This window comes from Acanthaster planci, linkage group LG11 (assembly GCF_054643075.1).
Source record: "Acanthaster planci isolate LZ-2023a linkage group LG11, COTS_SCS, whole genome shotgun sequence".
NCBI classification, from domain to species: Eukaryota; Metazoa; Echinodermata; class Asteroidea; order Valvatida; family Acanthasteridae; genus Acanthaster; species Acanthaster planci.
Genome location: NC_141787.1, coordinates 476,224 through 498,411, shown reverse-complemented (window position 1 = coordinate 498,411; position 22,188 = coordinate 476,224). Strand labels below are relative to the sequence as shown.

General features: G+C 40.0%; 2 protein-coding genes across 3 annotated transcripts in view; one reads left to right on the top strand and one right to left on the bottom strand.

Moving 5' to 3' along the window:
- The first annotated feature begins 4,357 nt into the window (after positions 1-4,357).
- Positions 4,358-19,423, top strand: LOC110978359 (uncharacterized). The gene is made up of 9 exons (XM_022233298.2): positions 4,358-4,584; positions 5,165-5,678; positions 11,478-11,700; positions 14,344-14,403; positions 14,596-14,874; positions 15,369-15,689; positions 17,137-17,269; positions 17,982-18,039; positions 18,323-19,423. The coding sequence occupies exons 3-8, from the start codon at positions 11,604-11,606 to the stop codon at positions 17,998-18,000; spliced, it is 909 nt and encodes a 302-aa protein (XP_022088990.1). The 5' UTR covers positions 4,358-4,584; positions 5,165-5,678; positions 11,478-11,603; the 3' UTR covers positions 18,001-18,039; positions 18,323-19,423.
- A 1,389-nt stretch (positions 19,424-20,812) lies between these two features.
- Positions 20,813-22,188, bottom strand: part of fam20b (FAM20B glycosaminoglycan xylosylkinase) — a 49,831-nt gene continuing 48,455 nt past the window's right edge. For both annotated transcript variants that reach the window (XM_087143684.1, XM_022233297.2), the window contains exon 10: positions 20,813-22,070. In XM_087143684.1, the coding sequence (XP_086999810.1) occupies positions 21,863-22,070 (208 nt within the window). In that variant the 3' untranslated portion in view covers positions 20,813-21,862. The remainder of the gene's footprint in view (positions 22,071-22,188) is intronic.

Sequence of the window (22,188 nt, the reverse complement as noted above, 5' to 3'; positions counted from 1 at the left end):
CTTTCATGAACTGTCCTTGGCCCTCTTTGAAATGTTCGAAGTAATCGTGATTGGGAATTTGTTGTGACTGACGAGTGTCAATGTCACTTGTGAGCAGCTCCCTGAATGACATTTGGGAGAAAAACATATTCCGCTGAAGCACGCAGGATGGTTTAAATTGTTATTGTAAAGTGTCCCAAAGTCCAGACTCTAAAGTGTGCCTGTAATATGTCATGTCTTTCTTACGTACATGTATCAGCTTTCTGCTAAATAGTGTACAGGTAAACTTTATTCTTTGGAAAATATCTTGCCAGCCTCTATCAGGTTGGTTACTAAGCCGGGGGCTAGCGTAAAACGATATTACCAATCCAAAATGATCAGAATTCTGCTGTCGAACAAAACCGAATGTTGTTTGTTCCCCCAGTGTTGGGAATGTATCTTGTGTTCTGTAACGTCAATACTGTGCGTTGTACTCTCTGCGGTCATTGGCCAGATGGTACATTTTCTTGTCCCAGAAAAAAATAGGTTGGTAACACGAGACTGAGTATTTCATATACAAGGAGAGGTGACTCAATCAAGGACTAGGCGTAATTGGCGGGCTGTCTGGAACGATTTCGGTCAACTACTTGCCTGCTTTGCTGGTCTCTTGCCCGATACCTCATGGATGCCCTGTGTACTCGAAGCACTCTAGTTTTCAACAGCATTCATTCGGTTACAGCTCTCCATTTTGGAGAGTTTGCCGCGGGGATTTTAATAAGGAGATCTCGTTCAAGAAGGAGGGGATCTTTCTCAAGTCTTGTACGCTTGAATCATGAGTTTAGAGTTTCATAACCTTTCACATCAAAGCTAAAGGAAGTTTGAACTGATGTGAGGTGTCCTTATTACCAAAAACTGTCTAATATGATTTCTAAAGCACATGAATTGTGTTCTGTTACATATTGTTAACAATGAGTTATAAATTAGTTGAGGTTAAGCGCGGAGGTACGAGTACATGTAACCTTTTATTATAGTTTACGAAACGAGCGTTTTGGCATGTTTTTGCAAATGCTCTGCGGTGTCTTATTTATGCGCGGCACTTCTGCTGTTAAAATGCGTCAATTTTAGGACGCGTGCACGTCATACGTTCTGCTGACCCTGTTTTGTACGTGATTTTTCATGCATTTATTCCACTCTTGTCTTGTCAGTTCGGGCACATCTGTGTCCGGTCAAGACATTGTGAATAAATCATTACGATGTTTTCAGAGTGTCACTCTCCAGCCCAATTAGCCGGGTAATGATCGAAAATACGTTGGATGTTTGTCAGTAATAGAGATAATTGAACGAGTCATATGTGCCTTGCAGTCAACTTGCTATGGTGTGAAATATTCAGCAGATATGGACGGTCTTCGAATGTAAGGAACCGACATGATCTTTGTAGATACAGACTACCACAGCCTGACATTTAGATCTCACGCTGACAAGTTTGAGGGCTGTTGGCAAATACAAAAGTTACCTTTTCTGTGAAATGAAAAAGGTCACTGCCGTAAGAAACTATAGTTTAGAATTAGTTGTCTTTTTTAGTTGTGATTTTCTTGTTGTGTGCCTTCCGTTGGTTTCTTTTGACAACTGTCTAACCTATTTCCAGTGTAATGTTGGTATGTAGGTGCAATCCTCTCGCCAGTTTTTGAATGTCTTTGAAATGACAGTTACAAAATGAATATTTATAATGAGGCATTTCTAGACCTGTTTGAATTTTACAGTCGATTAGGCCATGAAGACGCATATTTTACATTTGCAAACAAGTTTTGCGAGAACATTGTGTTCTGGTAATTGAACAAGTCAAGGTTAGTTTTCAATTATTTTCTATTAGAAAACGCTGCATGGTTCAATTAGTGCAAGAAGGTTGTGGGTTTACACTCACAGACTGGATAAATAGGGTAGAAAAGAATGAAAATAGCCTAAATCGGCAATTATGTAGCCAGCGATTTCCTTGACACCACAGGGAATTAACCAGTTACACACCTTCCTAATCCTAGCAAGTTGACCTATCGGGAACTATTTTCATACCATTCCGCCGGTCGTATAATCATTAATTCCCTTCCCGTGTATCCCTGTCCGCAAAGCCAGTGACCGATGAGAATCAAGGGGAGAGAAAAAGCCCGTCATCTTGATCGACAAATGCCGCTGGATGAATATTAGGTCTTGCTGATGATGGTTGTCAGTTGTTGATGCGCCAAGGGGGACGGTCCCATTGGCGCCTTTCAACTGGTCACTCACTCACCTTTTCTTGCTTTTTCTTCTTGGCACATGTTATCTTAGGCTTGGTGTTGATCGGTCCATCCGTGATTCGAATTCGTTAGGAAGTTCAGAACGTCACTTTTTAGGATTTCTGACATTTCAGAGCGGAATTTCGACAAAATGTTCAAGATAAATGAAGCCCATCATGTCATGCACGACGTCCAAGCTATGCTCAGCCTAACATCTGTTGGAAATAGGCCTATCGAATTGTAAATTTTTTTTCCAATTGTCTTACTAAATTCAAACTCCTAACCATCATTTACATCTTGTGCAATGGAAGTTGCATGACTCTCGAATATTTGAGCATAGAGTGTATTGCACCCTGCCGGCCAGATTGTCGCTAATGAGAATCAGTAAGAAATTGTACCTTCCTAATTGACCTGACCGTTTGCCGTCAGCTACCGGTGCAAATTGATTTCCCTCCGCAGGTTAGTAGTGGCATTCACGTTGATTCCGTATTAATCATCCATGCATTTATGTAGGATTCACTATCACTGGGAATAATCACTGAGACTTGTGACTTCGATAAGATGTATAAGTGAATTGGGAAAAGAAACACGATTCCTTCTAATCCGTTTGAGCTTGAGCGGTTGAAACTGAGTTAAATAGTGGACGACTTGATTTTTTCTTACCGGTTGTAAGGTCTAGAAATATTTCCCCATACTTTAGAGTAGCCTTCGTGTATTACGGTTTTCTGTCACCAAAACTTCAAAGAAGACATAAGTATAAATGATAGTGTAGTGCATGCCGCATCATTGAAAAGGTGATTAGTTGTATAACAAAGACCGTTTGCCAAATACATAGTGTTGCTAAATTGGGTTACTTGCACAGAAACACTAACCCAGGCCATCACGATTTGGGTCCTTTTTTAACATTAAAGTTGGTATTTTGAGAATGTTGATATGGAAAATTTTCCTTTAAAGTCTCTGTCTATCCAATCAAGTGCAAAATATAAATTATAAACTCCCGGTATTCCAACATGGCAACCTGTCTTGTGAAACGTTTGATATGCTACCAGCTCAATTTCTGTTATATGACTACCATCTCATAATTACACCCAAGTCCGTAGAAGCTTGACTATTATTCCTCTTGGCATCCAAATAACCCAAAGGAGTAAAGGATAATTCGATCTGTGTCAATCAATAACCATCTCCCCCTTCCCTTGCGCCTCTTTATCAACCAGGGCACGTCTCGTAGTCTTATTAAAACAATGGCTGCAGCACAAAGTCAATAGCGTGCCACGTGATACAGTTTGTCTTCCCTGAATGGCCGTTGATGATGTTTGTTCTTATTAGCCTAGTAGAGGCTGAATGGAGATTTCTTTTGTACCTCCAAAATGAGAGAAGGATGCCGTGCATGCAAATTAAAGTTGGCTGTGCATTCTTCAGTGGTGTTCCGAAACACCATTCATTTTTGCGTCTGGTTTCCTTCATCGTTTAAACTCAGAACGCCATTTTTAAATGCAATACGTCTTCAGACTGTAGTATTTCGTTGAACCTCGGATACCAAGTGACTTGGTAAAGATATGGCCTTCCTCCTACTAGAATTATGCGATCATCCGACGTGTTGGGATATTTAGCTTTAGCGTTTATTTTAATATGAGGTTAGTCCTTGTAGATACCTTGGAATACCACATGGTCTTAGTAAAGTTTCACCTATTCCTTATAATCAAAGATCCCGGTTCATTCTATTCAGTGAAAATTGATTTCACACCTTTACGGCGGTACTTTCTGTTGTTTACGGCACCCGTTCCCATTACGATCGATGTATAATTAAATGATGGCATAGGAAAGGAAAAGGCGCTTTGAAGCATATGTATGTGTACTTGCACGGTGGACTGGTGCACAGGGTTCTCTACGCTAGCGCAATGAGCCTTTGATCCAAACCGACTGACGTGGTTATCACCTGCTAAATTTACACGAAAACAGAACATGAATATTGATTCATTATTCTTTAAATTTTAGCGACAGGTGCTTTTCACTTGTTTTCTTATTTTATATTAATTTGTTGCTTACTTGGTTCAGTTTTTGATTATTCAAACCGATCATTTTTTAAGTGTGACGGTAGGCTTTATAACATTTCTTGGATTTTCCTTAAATTCCTTGTGCCTTTGCGGAAATGTTGCTTTCGTAATCGCAGTCTCTGCCACCGTAATGTTGTTTCTTGGTTCAAAAGGCAATAGAATATACAGTTCATCAGTGCAAGCTCTTCGCTACTTGAAACACGGTCCTGTTTGTTTGGTTTTTTGTGTTTGTTTTCTCCAAACAAGTATACCTCATCCAGGGATCCATTCCAGACATGGAAATGGCTAGCAGCGCCTGAACGATTGTAAGTAACATCTGTTTCCTCGATTCTGGCGGTTCTGATGTGATCAGGGTCCTATACATACTAGCAAGCTGCCGACTATACTCGCCCTGTCTTGCCTATCCCTGCCCCCAGCTGTTCAATTTCATTTCCAGTCTTCAGAGCTACCCAAAGTCACCGTGCCTATCACCAAAGTCGGCTCAGATTACGACACTCCAGTGAAAATGCGAGTGTAAGTTTAAAGGGAAAAGTGTGTAGTATAATATAATCATCAGCCAATCTAAGCTTCCGGGAAGTATTTTCTAACGAGTCATTTAAATTGAACACTTGGAATGGTAATAGTTCATGCACCACGTTTCGTAGAGCAAGAACATGCCTTATCAATTAAATATGAACTGTTTGTATGTAATCATCGTTTTACGGATATCATGCCACAGTTATGAGATGTCTGAAGACGTACAGAGGCTTTGTCACTGTATTATCACCATAATTTCGCGTGTAGGAGGTGAATTTAAGACATGTCATTAGTTCATTAATGCAATAGGTAAATTGTATATATACCTTGTATCACCCGTTTTATTTAGTGAAGATGCTTTTGCGTTAGTCGTTGCAGGACGTGATAGATCCATCTGCAATGCCACGACAACACCGACAGCACGGCATGACGAGGACATGCGCAGTGAGATTTCGTACCGTGGTAATGTTGCATATAGAGTGCTGTTCACATTGACAACGGACATTACACATGCAGATGCGTGAAATAAACTCACAAACAAAATAGGGTTCATTATTTTACTTGGTGTAGAATCGCGAGTGTATTGACTGATGGGCTTACCCATAGTTTGTCACGAGCGGTAACCGTTCCGTTGTTTGTTACAGCCCATGGGTTGGACAGGAATCGTGATCGACTCGGGCCAATTTACTGCCCAAGGGACCTGGGCATTTCTGCTTGATGTTACTGTCTTGTATTTGATCACTGGTGATGAATAGTATTCACATAAGTTTTTGAGTTGAAATTTAAAGGTTATCATCGCTGTAAAACCAAAGGGAAAACTTCAGGCTGATTGTCAAGGAACAGGACTTAACCTGCTGTGACACACCACGCCATTTAACTTCAGGTAAGCCCTTTTCCGTGTTTGGTTTATTATGTACGTGTTTCTTTGATCTCTAATGCTTGCCTTTTTAATGAATCGACTGTTCTGTGTTTGAGTGCAACTGGTAAGTGGACTTGATATGAATAAGAAGTTGCCTATGCCAAAAAGAAGGTGAGGCTTCAGTATTATGGTCTAATTAACGTTTCAAACGTCTTGCGTTTGAAACCAATACTTGACATTTTCGTTCGGCATTTTTAAGGGTATTATAAGCTTAAAAGGTTTGTGTTAGAAATGTTGGTTACCGGTACCTTACAACATTTTAGCAGAGTCTTAAGGGCTAGTTGATGCAAGCAGCATTAAAGTAATATGCACATACGAAATGCATAATTGATGACGAATAATTCACGGACGTTTTTGTATAATGGAAGATTCTCAAGTTCTTCAGGTCTTGTCAATGATGTTTTATGGCGGATTTTAGTGTCAAGGTAGTACCTTAACAACTAACTTGGATTTTAGTCTTTATAAATGCTATTACTTTTTATCTCTGTCTCCTTTAACAGGGCTGTGCAAGTCTTTGGTGGAATTCTATGGAGATTTGGCTAATTTTAGTCTTCTTTTATGTTCCACGTGTAGCATATCTTGATTTAAGTCTTTATAGAGTTGCTTCCCAATAACATTCGTTTTTTACTTATTCTTTTACCTGCGTGGGATTCCAATCTTGCATTTAGTCTCGCTTGCGGTTTCTTAAGTATTGCGCGGTCAGGTATGTAGTCATGTTATATCTTCCGTAAGTTATTCCTCTCTGCGTGTGTATCAGCTACATTAACAAGATTTAGCTGATGGGGTCTGTGCTGTGATATCCTTAATAGGATTACATGCACTCTGCAGTGGTGACAGCCTTGACTTTGTTCCTATAAGGTTGTGCTTAATAGGATATCGTTTTTAGACACACGGAACCACTCTTGTATGATACCCTGGGTTGAAGGTTATGGCTAAGAAAGTCGTATAGCATTAAAGTGTCATATTAGGCGAGCCCTAAGTGGTAAAGTGGTGTAATATTTGTGTCCAACCGCTGTTATTTTTGGATGGGTCATCGCCAGAAAATGCAAGTGCTTTTGAAGGCTACTGAGTATCATTGTCACTAAAATAACCAACGTTATTTGTCGTTTTGTTGTATTTACAAAAAAGCGGAACTACACAAATTACATTGCTTCTTCGTAAGGTTAATATAAAACACCTTTCTACTATATTATAATCATTGCTGCAGTTAGTCACAACAGGTACATATTGTTTTATTGGCACAAAATGATTAAAATCTCCACAGAATACTTCCAAATTATTTCTCACTAATCTGTATGCGAGTCATTGGGCTGCGACAGTTAAGCACATATCCACGTACCATTTGCTGGATGTATATCAACTCTTGTAGAATGTTTTTTAAATATATTTCGCAGGCATGGGCCAGAGTGTTTATTGCATTAAACGATGTTTATTTTATTGCATTACATGCGGCGACGTTCAACGCCCCTATAAAGTGCACAGGCACTAAGATCAGTGATGAAAGCAACAGCCTCATATTGTCATAAGGCAGATTAACGTCACACACTCCCCCAGCATGTAAAAGGAAATGCTGTGAAAATATGAGTAATTTCCATTCGTTAATATGGCGACATTTCAAGGTGGAATTTGCTTCGTGCAGTGTTGCGCGTCCCTTGTAGCTATTAAACGTACCACGGTTGCAGGTTGAACGCGCCAGTAGCGGGACTTCATCAGACGTTGCATCAGCCGCATTATACATTAAACTCGCTTTCCGTAGTCCATTTCAGTTATTATATTGCACGGACATGTTTTGTATATATAGCCATAATTTGGTATTGTTTTCTTGTCCAAGTCATGTTCCATTCCATTGCTTTTTGTCCATCAGGCAGTTGCATTTTCTATCACGTTAATAGACTGGGACATTTGCGTCCTTGATACATAGCTTGACCATTTTTGAAGTTGCCGATGTCGCTTGGAATTAAAGAACCCGTTTCTGTCACTCTTGTGGAAAAGTTGGCATGCAGTAAGAGGTATGGTGAAGAAAAAAGTCAAGAATGACAGATAAATTGTGACAAGAAATCACCTTCGGTGTATTTTTTCAAATAAAGGTTCACAAAAAAATACAAGTATTACAGTAGATCTTAACTCATCGTGTTCCGATCACAACATCAATCATCGATAGAATGCGATCAGCTGTATTCAGCAGCATCTATCGGCATGTTTCACCTCACTGGTATTTTAAAATAAACAGGATCTGCACAATTCTCGTTTAGTTTAAACAAGATAAATCACCGTGACATTTCAATTTTAACAAGTACAGGTAATTCAGGAGATCGTTTTCCGCGTCCGAGACCCCCTGGAGTATGTTCACCAAACGCGCCTGTCACCTAGATTCCCCGGGCTGCGTGTGCTCTTCGCTCTAAATCATGGCGCTGTAATGCTGCGGAGCAGACATTATCGAGACAAATTTCCCAGAACAATGTGATTAGACACGAGGATAAATCGTTTAGCGTGTATCGCTGGTTTTTTAAAGAAGATCGAAATTCGGGCACTTGCAGAATTCTTCCGCGGAAGTCTTGTTGGGGAAGGACTTAGTTGAATATAAGTTAACTTGTCCAGTTCTCTCAAAAGCAGTGTTCTTCTTTTAGTGCAGGTAATCTTTTTTGGAATTACTTTGTCATCGCTAAGAACATTCTCAATACGCTCATTTTAATCGGTCATTTCAGTCAATCCATACAAAACGAAAAACTCCCTTTTTTCGATAATGGCATGTGATGCTACTGATGGACTTTTTTTTAACTTTATTCTATTCTGGTCACCGATGGGTAATCAGATGTACACGCAGCTCTTCGAATTTCAAATACAGTAGGTGGACGTCACAATCAAGTTGGATCGTATATGTTTGTGTCAGTGTGTATCCTAGATCCGACACTAAGGTACGGTGAGCTATGAGGACATCAAGGATTTCTTTTGCCCTCCTGTCTTTTTGAAAGGATGTGGAACGCATTATGGATGTCGTGAGGTTTCCTGAATCGATTCAGATGTACTTTGAGAAATTGTGTTTTGGTGGACTTGACTGTCAGACGGAATGCTTGAAGTACATTTCTGCACCCGTGGCTTGGCGATGTAACCCTGCATGGCGCTCCCTTTAAGCTTCACAGGGTTCCCAAAGAGTATTTGGAGACGTGATAGTTGAGGTGACAGTCTAATATTTGTGATAGACGTAATGGACCATAGATGTGCTCGAAATCGATGAGGTGTATGAGGTCAGATCTTTGCCTACATTCTGGGTTGGGCCAGGAGACAAGGATGGCAATCCAGCCAGCATAGGGTCCGATCAAACATTCTTGATTTGCAGAACATGTTGCTCCTAATGGATGTTTGCCCCCTCAGGACCGAGGAAACCCAATAAAAGGGGTGAGGTCGTACTCTGAGCAGTCGATCAGATTAGATTTCTGCTTAATCTTTCTTCCCTAACTGTAGTCTGCATTCTGCAGGCATTGCAAGACCAATTCATCACCGTTATCCTCGATTTCATAGAGGTTTTTTGGCATAGGTATACCCCCTTCAGTAGTCAATACAGAATGAAGAATTTTTGTTCATCCGTAAAAACGTCTTAAGTTATGGATATCTTCCAACTTAAAGAGCACCAGAGACGCGCTACATTATAGCATAAAAAGAAATCACCACCAAAAATGACTAAACTCTTTTGCATGGCTTCATATATGTCGAAGTAAAATGCACGCCAAAGGAAGTTCTGTAATAGACTTCAAAAAGCCAAAAAAAAATTGCTTCGTAGAATTAGAAGCCAACTTCACTCAAACCACCTCAAAGTTGTATCTAAGTTTTTTTCGCGATGTTTGTTCACCGAGAATACGTGATTTGCCGTCTCGTTTGCGTTTGCAGTATGCGCTGTACTGAGCATGTACATATAAGTTTCAACATGTTTGCTCGACATCGTGTCACTTCCTCATACTCCCAGATTACCTGCCTCAAAAAGCGTCGCGAGTCCTGGTAATTGCCGAGGAGGAGACGCTGTGACGTCCCCTTGATCTCAGTCCCTCTATCTTGACCTAATTCCGAGCCTGTTAAGGACTCTCCTGTGTCTGCTCTGGGGCGTTTCTTCGCTTCATTGCCCCGTCCGCTGGGTTGGACTGCCAGGGTGTACTTTCCAGCTCCGTGGGGTTGAGTTTACTTTATCACTGGGTAGAAATTAACCTGGAATACACCCACGGCACCTTGAACATCAGATATATGAAATTTCTTGAGATGGCTTCTTTGCTACATGCTTCAGTTCCCACCAGTGTTTATGGCGCGTTCTCCTAATGCACACATCCGGAGGTGATTAGCGATTGAAGGTGAAATATTTCATATCAGTTCAGTGTTGGTGTACTGGGAAAAGATTCACCAGGCGTCAATGACACAGTGTCATCGCTATTGAGCCTACAGCTTGGATTTACATGTATTTCCCCTTGAGTTGCAGCTTCGCCCGATTGTGTTATACTGCAGATGCTCCCTTGATGGGACGCACAGGCGGATGGTTGGGTGGCTCCACTGTCTATTGTGGCTGTGGGCAATTTTCGAGATTTGTTTTCCTCGATGATGGCAGAAAGCTAAGAGTGAAATACTCTCATGTGGTTAAAGAACCGTTGCTTGGTGTATCATCTCAGACCGGTTGGCAGTAACATTTGTGTAATTCACATGCATGTGTTTCGTGTTGAATGAATGTAGTACGCTCAAACCATGCAGCATTTACATTTGGCTAAAAACCCCTATGTTAACCATCGTGAAGGGACGATTTAACCGGATTACCATACTTTTACAGTGATTGAATTCCATCCCCTTCCGTCTTAAGATTTACATCGGCGTTTTTTGTTTTTGTCTTCGGTAAAATATTATTGAAAGTTGATACTTTTCAAAGAGGTCTAGTGTACACGCAGTACCGTCTGGAAATTTCTAAGCATGAGACTGTTCACATTAGAAAAGTGTTGAAATCAATTTTATAGCAGTCCTGTATTCCGTTCTTCCTTTACTCCTCCTTGACTAAGAGATGGTGGCTTGATACTCTTGTAGTCTTTCAATCGTCTCGTTTCAAGAGTTTTTACATTTACTTATTGGCATAGGTTCCCATTTTCAGTTTGAGGTACCATTTTTATATTGGTGGCACAAAATCGGTGATGGAGCTTGAGAATGTAGTGTTGGGGTTATAGCTTACAGTCCTCATTAAGCAAGGTAAAAAAAATATACGTGTCATGAAACATGGTCGCGTTTCAAATCGTTGAAAGTATAATTAATTACTGCATCGTTCTGAAACAGTTAAAAGCTGCCCTCTGGATATTTACAAGGCTTTTAACATTATTTTAAGAGGTATTGCGCTCACGACTAGGCGGTTGCCCGCTTGAACTCGGCAGTTACCCATTTGAAACTCGGCGGTTTCCCGTTTAGAATCGTTAAATTGTCCCCAGTAATTAGATTGGACTTGTTCACATTCTTGAGCGTGAACGTGACTTCTGAGCATCCACGCCGATGACTGAATGGGATCGAGAGCTTGAAACCACCAAGACAAAATCTAAGGTGGCAAGAACTGAAGTACAGCTCTAATTAATTAAATAGACGACGGAATCCATTAAAGAACACATCCAAACAATGCCGCAAGCTCTCACTTTATATACACCTGTGTATTTTGATCATTTAAGAGTCATCGATGCTCAGTAATTTAATAACCTCCGAATGAATGTGGCTCAGTGTCAACAATATTATAATTCTGAATATTTGTTCCTGCAGCCGCGGTCCTTTGCAATGATGTGCACCGCTGATTTGATGGGGACCACGTGACCTGGGTTGTTAAGGACTGAGTTGACTGGTGTGGAGGCAGACTGCTCAAGCTAATAGACGTAGATTGGTTGATGCATGAACAGGATGGATGTGTGGTCACCAGTTACATGTAGGCTTCGATTTCTACTTCTCACTGTACTGGAATTGTCTTTGTTGCAGTCTGTCATTACAGGTAAGGCGAGACTCTTCACTTTGATACTGAAATTATGTAATACCAAGTTTCTTTAATTTCTCAGTAATATACGGCGTATGGTAATCTGGCCTTGACGATGTTATACGCTCTTGACTGACATCGTTATCTCAATTAGTCTCAGAGAAAAATGTTTGATGTTTTTGCAAATTCAAATATGTTTTCAGGCTGTGGGAAAAAATGATACTTTTTCATACAGCGTATAGCGACGTTTAACTTCAATTGTAACAAGCTTTTAACATATGTAATTAAAATAACAATGAAAAGAGGGTCATTGCGTCTTCATCCTCAACCCTCTCTTTTTCTGGCATTATGAATTCAGAAGCAATGGTGGGAAAGTAAAAGTTTATAGTTTCATTTATAACGAATTATTTACGGATTAAAATCACTTCTTTCCAGTCAGAAATTTACAAGATAGCTTATCCTCTTCTGTAACGCATTCTGTTTTTAGGAGAATTCCTGATAGTACATTTCTTCCCAAGCGTGACCAACTATCTTTGATCAAACTCCTTCGATTGATATTTGCCTGTGGCTTGTTTTCTGTTCTCTGTGTCATACCGACCTACTTCTATTTCATGGATTCTAGCGTTACGCCATCTTCGATAAGTCATGTGTTTAAAGTAACAAATTTAAGCCATTTCATTTTACAGTGGCCAACACGGTAAGCCTCCGAAACCTGCATGTTCCTTGACTTGTCACTTTTAGTCTTCCTGTCAGTTTAGCCATTTGAACAAAGTGATTTTGCTCAGAAAATCGTGTCTTTTCACGATCAGTGATATTATGAACCGTTAGTGTCGTATAGCGCAGTGGCTGTTGGCTTAAATGCAAATCATCGTAATAACTAAAACGTCAGTAATTATTATTGATGTGCAGTGGAACTGCAGAAAGTGACATACCACAGTAGCAAATTAATGTGTGATTAACTTATCCAGGAAGCAGTCAAAGGTACTACGTCGGCCAATAGAACTACGATGTGTTCCCAAATCTTCACTTTCCTTTCTTAGGCTAAACTTTCGCTTAGAGTATTCTGTGAAGTCGATTTCTAGCTAGAAGTATAGGCCCAAGGTGACATTATATTCGACAAGCAATCCGCCATGATGAGTCAGTGTAGTGTTTGGTTTCCTACTAGTGGTCTTGAAGATGACAGTCATTAGAATTGGTCTGCAGGCGTACATTCCCACGAACCTACAAGCACGCACAGCTGCCGTATCCCTGTATTTGTCAGTAACTTGGAACATGACTTTGGCATAATTTTACAGCAGCTATGTAGACAAGTATGTAGACAATAAAATCTAAAAATTGAAAAACGTGAGCTTTTGTCTTCGTTTTCCCTCAAACCCTTCACTCTCTTCTTCGATTATTTAACCGGAATATGTACTTAATGTTCTATTGATTCAACGCGTTGCTGGCTATCTAGTTACTCGAAGCAGCGTGGTATTAGTCCACGGGCTTGATGAAATTCGATGCGTCTAGTGAAATGTTTATACCAGCTGAAATTACTAGAGTGATCATTACGATAAATGTCGCTCACAACGTTGAGGATGTCAAAATGCCTACAACATTGACGACTTGAACTTTACCATCGTAAAGCTACATTCTCTGTAAAAGCGCTTCATTTTATTTTAATATATTCAAACTTCAGCTGCATGCGTTCACTCTATGAAGACGGTTCAGAGTTGTTGCCGTGATTCTTGTTTATCTCAGTGCAGTCCACCCGCAAAACATTGGAATGGACCAACCAAACTGAGTAGTACTACCCTCCATATCGGATTTAACCCTGCGTCAGTTCCATTCTGTCTTGCTGACTTGTTATTTCCTCCCTCGATCTCGATCAAACCAAGTGATTTCCAATTCCTCTTACCCTCAAATTTCTCAATTCCCTCTCCACACCACATACTGTGAGGTGCTCCAGTCACTGGTCCATCGATAAAACAAGCGCCTCTTCAAATCTAGACGGCCATAACCGCACGTACGGCGGACCGTGGCTGTACGTCTTGGAGAGGTCGATATGGGCGAAGAAGCCTCTTGTGAGTGCGTGGCTGATCATGCTAACCTCGAGAAATGAGTACACACTGGCGATGGAAAAAATCCCTTTGGTGGTGTGGCCGCATAATTATGTCGATGCAAGAAATTAAGTTTGGTTGCCGTCACGAGAAGATCACGACGGAACGAATGATGTCTTATGTGCACGTGTACTTGTGCTTCTGCTTACTCCACTGGATTCATGTTGACCGTATGCTGATGATTCTTACATAACATATTAAGTCAAGCTATTAATTCACAAAGACGGTGATTAATAGAGTGAATGTATACACGCTCAAACGTCGAAAAGGGTACGCTGATTAAAGAAGCTTTCAAAACCACGCAAAGTTACGCGAGACTTCGTGGTGCTGCAAAACTATTCCACTAGTTTCTGTTTTGTTGAAAGTTTTCTTTCAGCTTCTCCATAAGCTTTGTCTCAATTCTCTTTCTCCAACCTTTTACCCACTTTTCTAAGGCAAAATCCCGCTGTAGCCATCACCTTCAGTAATAATGATGTTGCAGACTACCAATATCGGCGATAACATAGTCATATGAACTTGTATGCATTATTTTACTTCAACCTAATTTTTTTCCCCCTGACAGTTCTACACGGTGGTGAAGGGAATGGATACGCCCTTCCACGTCCCTTCTCGGGCTGCACAGGTAAGGATTTGTATAAGGATGTCGAAGCATAAGGTGTGAGGTTTGTCTGTTTCTTTCTGTCTTTTCCCCATTCAGCCATATTCAATTCCGATGCATAGGCTTTTTTGGCACAAGAGTTTGTGAGAGGTGAATGCACATAAAACTTTGATGCTCATTGGGCCTCATGTCATCCAATTTTTGACTCTCCTTCAGAACACTGGGTTGATTTCCGTGTGCTTATTCGATACTCCAACATCACTGGAGAGACAGACATCTCGAAGGAGTTTAAGATTGGCTTAGACACCGTGGACGATAACACGATTTTGTTCGAGTTCTGCGTTCAAAACAACACGCTGGTGCAAGGTACCATGGACGATCCTGTGATAGAGTGGCCAGCGGGACAGTACTGCATACAAAGTGTGGGGCAATTCGTGAGAAATAACGGCAGATATGAGTGGGTGTTGGGAGATTGTCCGCAGGGATTCAAGTCGGGTAAGACATTTTGTGTTGAATATAATATGAAAATGCTGTCTGTTCAAAATGGGAATAGACGGATTTCCTCCACCTTCAACTGTAAGACAGTTTCTTCTGGTAGTCTAAAAAACCTCTCAACGTTCGACAGGCAGACTTGAATAACTTCACATTTGTCAAGCATGCCGTCATATAGGTCAAGCCTAGAGCCTATAGATACGCCTCTGGCGTAATTTACTTTTTAGTCGTTCGGTAAACACCTTTTTCCCGCAGTTAAAGCAATTATTTGTCTTAGGTTCTGTGGTTTGCTCACTTCCCTGCAGTGAGTCAACCATTTCATTTCTTTTGTTTGTTCGACAGTTGAATGGTTGATTGTTTGTCTATCTGGTTGTCTACTTGGCTTGTAGGATATTTCTCTGTGTCACAGTACCTTGTTCATGACAATTTCGCTTTGTTAATTTGTTCCATCCAGTGTGTTACGAAAAACTGTCTTGATTTTTTCCCCACATTTTTAGGAGTGACTGCATTACCCTTCACTACTTATCCAGGCCAACGCATGTCGGCTTCTACCTCGCCTCTGTCACTTACTTATCGCAACCGAACCCTCATCCATTACTGCTGCTCCACAAATGGTGACGTCAACACACCAATCGATCTGGGAATGGCGGCGCCCTTTTTCCTCCTGCCCTATGGAGAGCCGCGCTGTCAAAAAGTACACAACATGGATTCGGAGTTACAGTACATTGAGTGGCCAGCGGCTGTGCAGCAATGGACCGGAGTCCATCCGTACTCGGTCAGAGGAAGAAAATTCTTTTACTGCTACTATACACCTTTGGGTAAGTTTCGGTGCTCGATCCGACTACCCACTGCTGTTAACAAATGAAGCTTTTCAGAGAAATGCCCCTGTTTGGAACCGGACTGAAATATACATGTATTTATTATGGCATTACCTGAATGAAACAGCTTCATTGTGATTATGTAGGGTCCGGGGGAGACAAAAAACGGTCGAGCTTGCTTGTAGGCTTGAAGTTTGTTTGTTTGCCTGCACTCTCAACTTTTCTCCACAATGGGTAAAAATAGGCCTGAGAATTCCCGACCTTGTTTTCTATCCCATCCGACCCAGTTGACGTCACCGCAATCCCCTCCTACATTATCACTACCTGCAACTGCGATGTAGGTGACTAGGGGGCCATTTCCATTTCACTGATTATATTTAGATCTTGATTATTTGATAAGAAGGGCATTGGAGGCCCTTTCTGGTTATTCATGACTGAAGATAGTCGACAAAATTCTCAGCTTTTCAACAAGCCGCGAGCGAAGTACACGACAGTTGTGTGCCGCGGTTCACTGTGAATAACTTCGGGCGGGTGAAGAAAAGTCCATTGCGCATAATTCACACGGTGTCGAGAGATTTCCCGTGGATGAGACAGCTTCGATGCATGTTCGCAAAGGCTGAAGTACTTATCTATGGGACATGTACTATGTTCCTCAAGCTGAAAGGCGGAAAAGATTGCTCAACAGACTGAAGAAAAACACGAAATACATTCCTCGGGAGTCCAATGGCTTTGTTTTGGTAAAATGGTCTCGTGATCAAAGAAGCGGCCAGAAAGCTGTACGAACAAACACTCGGATGTAAGATCATTCCGCTTCTAGAAACAAATTATATCTTTGCTAAGTGTAAATCAGCAAAATTCATCTGAGATCCAGTAACATCAAATTCACAGTGCAGGAAACCTTGGTTGACCCGTTCTAGAGTGTCATTATGGAAGCTAAGTTTCATGGCAGCTAGAAGTGCAAGATAACTATTTATTTTTTTTTAAAGGCAGTTTGCAGCACACGGTTCCCTAAAGGCGCCTTTCTATATGCACGTGGCGCCGATTTTGACGGCCGCACGCAACGCACACGTGCTATGTTAATGGAGTCGGATTTTTGTGTCCGTGAAAGTGAAACGCATGAATGCATCGTGTGCGCAATGCATACAAGAACATACATAGCGCCTTAAGAGCATTTCTTTCTTTTTCAGGTGATAGATTCTAGTCATAATGAATGAGCCTGGCTCTGTGCTGGGCTAATACCGGCATGAGGAATGCCGGTATTAAATCTGCAAAAGATTTTTCCTGAGGTGCGTCTCCAAACAGTCTGGTTAATCATCTCAAGCTGCTCTTTCATTTTCCTGAGAGATAAATTAAATCAAGACCACTACAGTTCCTATACATCTCGTCTTGACATTTTATTTCTGGATCATACGAAAAGGATTACTTATTTGTCTGATATATTTTTCAGGGCTTGGGATGGAACACGATATAATCCGTGCCACTTTTGCTGTTTCTCTTGGCACACCAACAGTAACTGTGATTATTATATGTTTGTGTAAACTACGCGCTAAGCTAATGGCACGGAGGAGGAATTTTAAAAGGTTGGTGAGCTGAATTGCGTGCTATAAAGCATTTGTTTAAATCTTTGCTATTACGTTTCCAAAGATTTAAACAAATTCTTTACAGCACTTTTCCCCAAAATAAAGTTCCATCAATTTTTATTCTTATTGGTTCTTTATTGCTCATCTTTCTGAACACCTTTTAGTGTTGTTTTTTACGAACGGAGAACTTATTACAGTTTTTGGTTTGTTGATACAACTCAATCGACTGGATTCAGTTTTCTCCCGCGTTTTTGTTTGTTACATGCCAAATCTGTCGCACCATGGGTGCCTTCCAACAGCAGATAATGGGACTAATATTACAAGAAAGCGACACACTCTCATGGTGAATTGAACCTAGTTATCCAACCTTGCACATGTCTCAGTCGATGCCATGCTGTGTAGACCACTAGCCCATCATTCTAGACACCTCTGTCAATAAAGGCTAAATAAAGATTTTATGTTGGTTTTATTGCGTCAGTTCAAAGAGCCTCGATTTTAAGACAACAAATAAATGTAATTAAATGCATACAGCATGGTAATATGATTGTAAATTTAAATAATTTCCCCGAGCGCTTTGAAAATGGACCTGCAACACCTTTGATCGTTTTCCACATTTAAGTTAAAAATGTTACTTTTATAAGCTATTCTTAATTTTAAAATAAACGTTCATTGGTTTATTTACGTCTGTATTTTGTGGGCTTATTTTGTTCAGGTTCCAGTCTGTCATGTGACATGGATGTCACATGACCACGATCTGGTTTCAGAATTTTGTAAGTATTAAGGGCTTTTTCGTGAAATTGAAAAAATCACCAGAGTCCAATCTCGCTCCAGGATTCGGCCAAATCCAGTGCCGTCCATTATTTCCTAGCTTCCATATTTGTCAAAGGAGGAAAATTTATTGTAGTTACTTAATGAGTGTATTTGAATGAAGATCGTCCTGCAGTAGGTTACCATCCTTTGTTTTATGGCTCTAATATTGAGCAAGATGAACTCTAAAACCCTCGAAAATGTAACTTCAAACGCGTTCTTGGACATTTTTCTTTCGTGTTGCAGGTTCTTGAGGGCGCACTAACACCCCAGTGGCATTCTGAGCATCGTTTTGTGTTGCCCAATATTATCATTGGATGAAGTCATCTACCAGCGACCAGGAGCTGAAATGAGATCACCGAGTCCCGAACCACAGATTCCTGACCTCAGTTCTTAAAAGCTCGCGAACGACGATGCCTTGTAGCATCGAATCATTGAAGGGAATGTTTACAACAGATCCACTTCTCGTGGACTCTGAATGTTATTAAAGCGCTTTTCAAACAGTGACAGTTTGAAGTTGCATATTCTTCAACTTTCTTGACGCTCTTTCTCAGAAGGGAACTCTCGCACACTTGTTATTATATAATACTTGTCAGGAATTTAAGGTACAAAGTCCAAATCCTTGTTGTCCGAACAAAAACAAATGAAATAGCTTACTAGTGATCTTTTTTTCCTTTTGGGGATGGGTTGCGAATAAATTAAACATCTGATTTTCATGTTTGAGTTTTACATTTAGTTGACCAATTTTATAGAAACTGTATACGGAAAGCAAAGAAATTTGATGATCTTAAAAGATTTTATTTCCATTTATAAAGAAAACAAATATTTTGAACTACTAGTTGAAAGTAATTTCATCTCATAGATATTACAGCTTCTTTGTTAATCAAACCAATCGCACTTTTTGATAAATGTAAAATTGGGTAAAAGGTGTATATTTAAAATGGTTTTAGCATACTGTAACCTATGTCGTTTTGTAATTACCTATACAATACAGATAAGAAGAGCACCGTAAATACAAGGTCACGTTTATAACAAGGATAGTTTTAGGTCCTAAGTCTTTTGTTTTTCTTTGTTTTCCATGACTTATGATACAAGGTAACTATTATAACAAGGTAATTCGTAAAGTCCGAAGGACCTTGTTATAACAGTGTTTCACTGTACATATTAAATTTAATCTGCAACCTCAAAATTTTAGGTACAGATGTACGTTAATGTTTATATAATTCATGAAAACATAATCTGTAAATGATACAGTTTATATTATGTTGGATATCATATAGGAATATCCAACAGCGATAGTTGCCTTCAGTGTGGATAAAATTAAAACTAAAAACGTTTGAAAAGAAATGAGTCATAATCTATCCCACCTATCCTCGGCCTTTACGACCCTTCCAGAGATTTTGACTCTACCTCCCACTCAGCGCTATCACCAATTATCCTCCCTGTGTCGAATCCAGGCTACATGCGTTTGAGCTCGAGTACGGTGTTGGGGGGGTTTATAATTTCTCTATTTAGATTGTAATTTCAGTTATCTCGGCATGTACAAAACCGATTCACGTTGCATCCAGAATGTAACGAAGTTACTTGATATCCTAAGGCTTTATTCCATTCCAGCCTGGCGCACCCACTTTAAGGTATGCGCACATTTATGTCTCTACCAAATCACGCGTATCGGTGGCTTTGTTCTGGCTTGAGCAAAGAGATCCCAGATTTAAGCTCAGGTTTGTGTGCCAATACTAAATTCTATGACAATACAAAACGATACTTGATATATTCCAAATTCTACGGCCAACTTCAGAAGTGCCGGTGGCCTGGAGGAAAGGCACGCAACACCTGTCCCCTAGACCCAAATTTGAATCCCAGAGGGGATTTTTTTTCTTCAAATCTGTTAAGCCAAGTCTTTTAGATAAATATATTAAAAGTAGGTGCGTTCTTTGGGGACCCAAACTGGGGTGGCGGTAAAAAAGATATTGCCTCCCAAGTGGATGATCCCGGGTTCGAGTCACCAAGGTCAGCAATGACCGAAAGCAGGAAAGCCTGGCGTAGGTCGGAATCCCGTGGCGGTTGTCGAGGTTAACCAAATAAAATAAAATGGAAATTTTGCACTTTTATACTAGTAAATTAGAAGTAAAAATAGAAGTAAATTAACTTGTCCAAGGTAGGAATCGAACCCAAGACCTCCAACATGATCGTAAGACAGATTCCACATCCTAACCATTAGGCCAACACGCTCTCCTTAAACGTGTTTAACACTAATAAAGATTCCGCTTGAAACAACACAAACTTAAACTTAGTAAAATTGGCGCGCATGCGCTTTTCCTAAAGTCAGCTTCACGCTTGAGGCAAAGGCTGGGACAAGTTTGCGGGCATGCCCACTCGGTGTTTTGACGTAAAGCTCCTACTTAGCACGAAAGTTCTGATTATCAGGGAATTACTTATTCAGTAAACGTTGCTGATTGGAATAAACATACATTTAATTTCAAAATGATTTCAGGGGGAGGAAGGTTCATGACATTTTTGAATTCCGACTTTTCTCGACAGTTACTTTTTATAATTCATCGTTGGCTGAGTCGTCCCAAACCGGATGCAAACAGCACACAGTCAAACGTACATGGAGGCTGCAATTTGGGTGGGCCTACCTAGTCTGGCAAATATTCCAGCAATCAAGGGGTGCATCCAGTGATGGGGGATACAGGTTTAAGAGACGTTACAATGACACACAGCACCAGTCCAACATTTTCTTGGCAAAAATACAGTTTTAATCTCATTTATTTCTGTCAAGGTGGGATTCTGAACTATTCACATTATTTGTGGGAATCGTACATGAAATAAGCATTCATAGATTTCGAACTTCGAAGCCTCTGTGCAAAAATTAAAAAGAAAAAACAGGAACTTTGCGACAGGCATTTAGGTTTTCTTCAAAAACAATAAAAATCTATGAGTTCTCCAGTAATTTTTGTAATAATTTTTGAAAAGCAGCAGCTTAATATTCCACTAGCAGTTCTAGATTCAAGTGAATAATTAATGTTCATCTCTTGGAAATAAGACCATACTTAACAGGTTAACAACGAATCAGTTCTAATTTTTTGGCCATATTCAAGGCAAAACCCATCTTTATACAAAGTACACTTACATATAGATTTCTGCCTGTTTCAAAACTTCAATTAACTAGGAAATTTGCATTGTAATGCACTAAACCACGAAGGTTGTCTTAGTCATTAAAGACATTATTTTACCCCATTCAGATATTTCAAATTTGAACATATTCCATCTAAGACTTTATAAATATAAAAATATTGGTTTTACCCTGTAATATCCTAAGAGATATGTCAAGCAATACCCAAAGTACAAAATGAAACATCTGAAAAGCATGTCCGTATTGGGACTAAGTACAGTGTACTTGTTGAAATTGGAAAAAGAGAACAAAAAACAGCTAATAAACCTTTAAATAAGATGTTCCAATTCTGCAGTATTAGTTTTATCTGCAATGGATAATAGACTAAAGTACGTGTCAGAAAACTCGGAGTTTCAAAAAAATTCATGTATTTCACGATAACTTGTTTGAAATTACTGGAATATTTCCTTTTTCTTACTATTTTTACTGAATTCTGCACTAAGTTCAGTTTACACCTCACTGTGGATTCTGTGCATGGCATCTGTGAATCTGACACACCATCCAGTTAAAATTGCCTGTTTAAAGTTTATTGGAGCATGAGATTGACAGTACACGTACATGTATTTAGGTAAAAACCGTATGCATGATGTTGACATTAAAGGCGATATACCTCATCTGAGCAAAACATAATCAGCTCCATGGTTGCTAAGACATTCCTGGATGGTTGCTATGACGGCTATGAGTCTACGATCCATTGCCTGAAGATGAAGCTCTGTCAAGATGGGAGCCAGAGGATCATGGGATAGCACTCTCCTCATCACATTGCTGAGGCGGCCATTTTGAAGAGAGAGGAGTTTATCCCAAGTAGCTTCTCGAATCCTAACAATCAGATCAGATTAAAAGAATGCTAAAGGTTTAAATGATGCCATTTTCAAAGCTACATTAATTTTTTGTTTTAAAAAAATTTTCAATTGTTTAGAAAATCACAGTGTTCAAA

Bases quoted from the DNA above. Each gene is read 5' to 3' on its own strand.
- LOC110978359 (XM_022233298.2), top strand. From the start codon at position 11,604: ATGAACAGGATGGATGTGTGGTCACCAGTTACATGTAGGCTTCGATTT. The intron at 11,701-14,343 runs GTAAGGCGAGAC...TCCCCCTGACAG, and splicing joins GTTGCAGTCTGTCATTACAG to TTCTACACGGTGGTGAAGGG. The intron at 15,690-17,136 runs GTAAGTTTCGGT...TATATTTTTCAG, and splicing joins CTGCTACTATACACCTTTGG to GGCTTGGGATGGAACACGAT.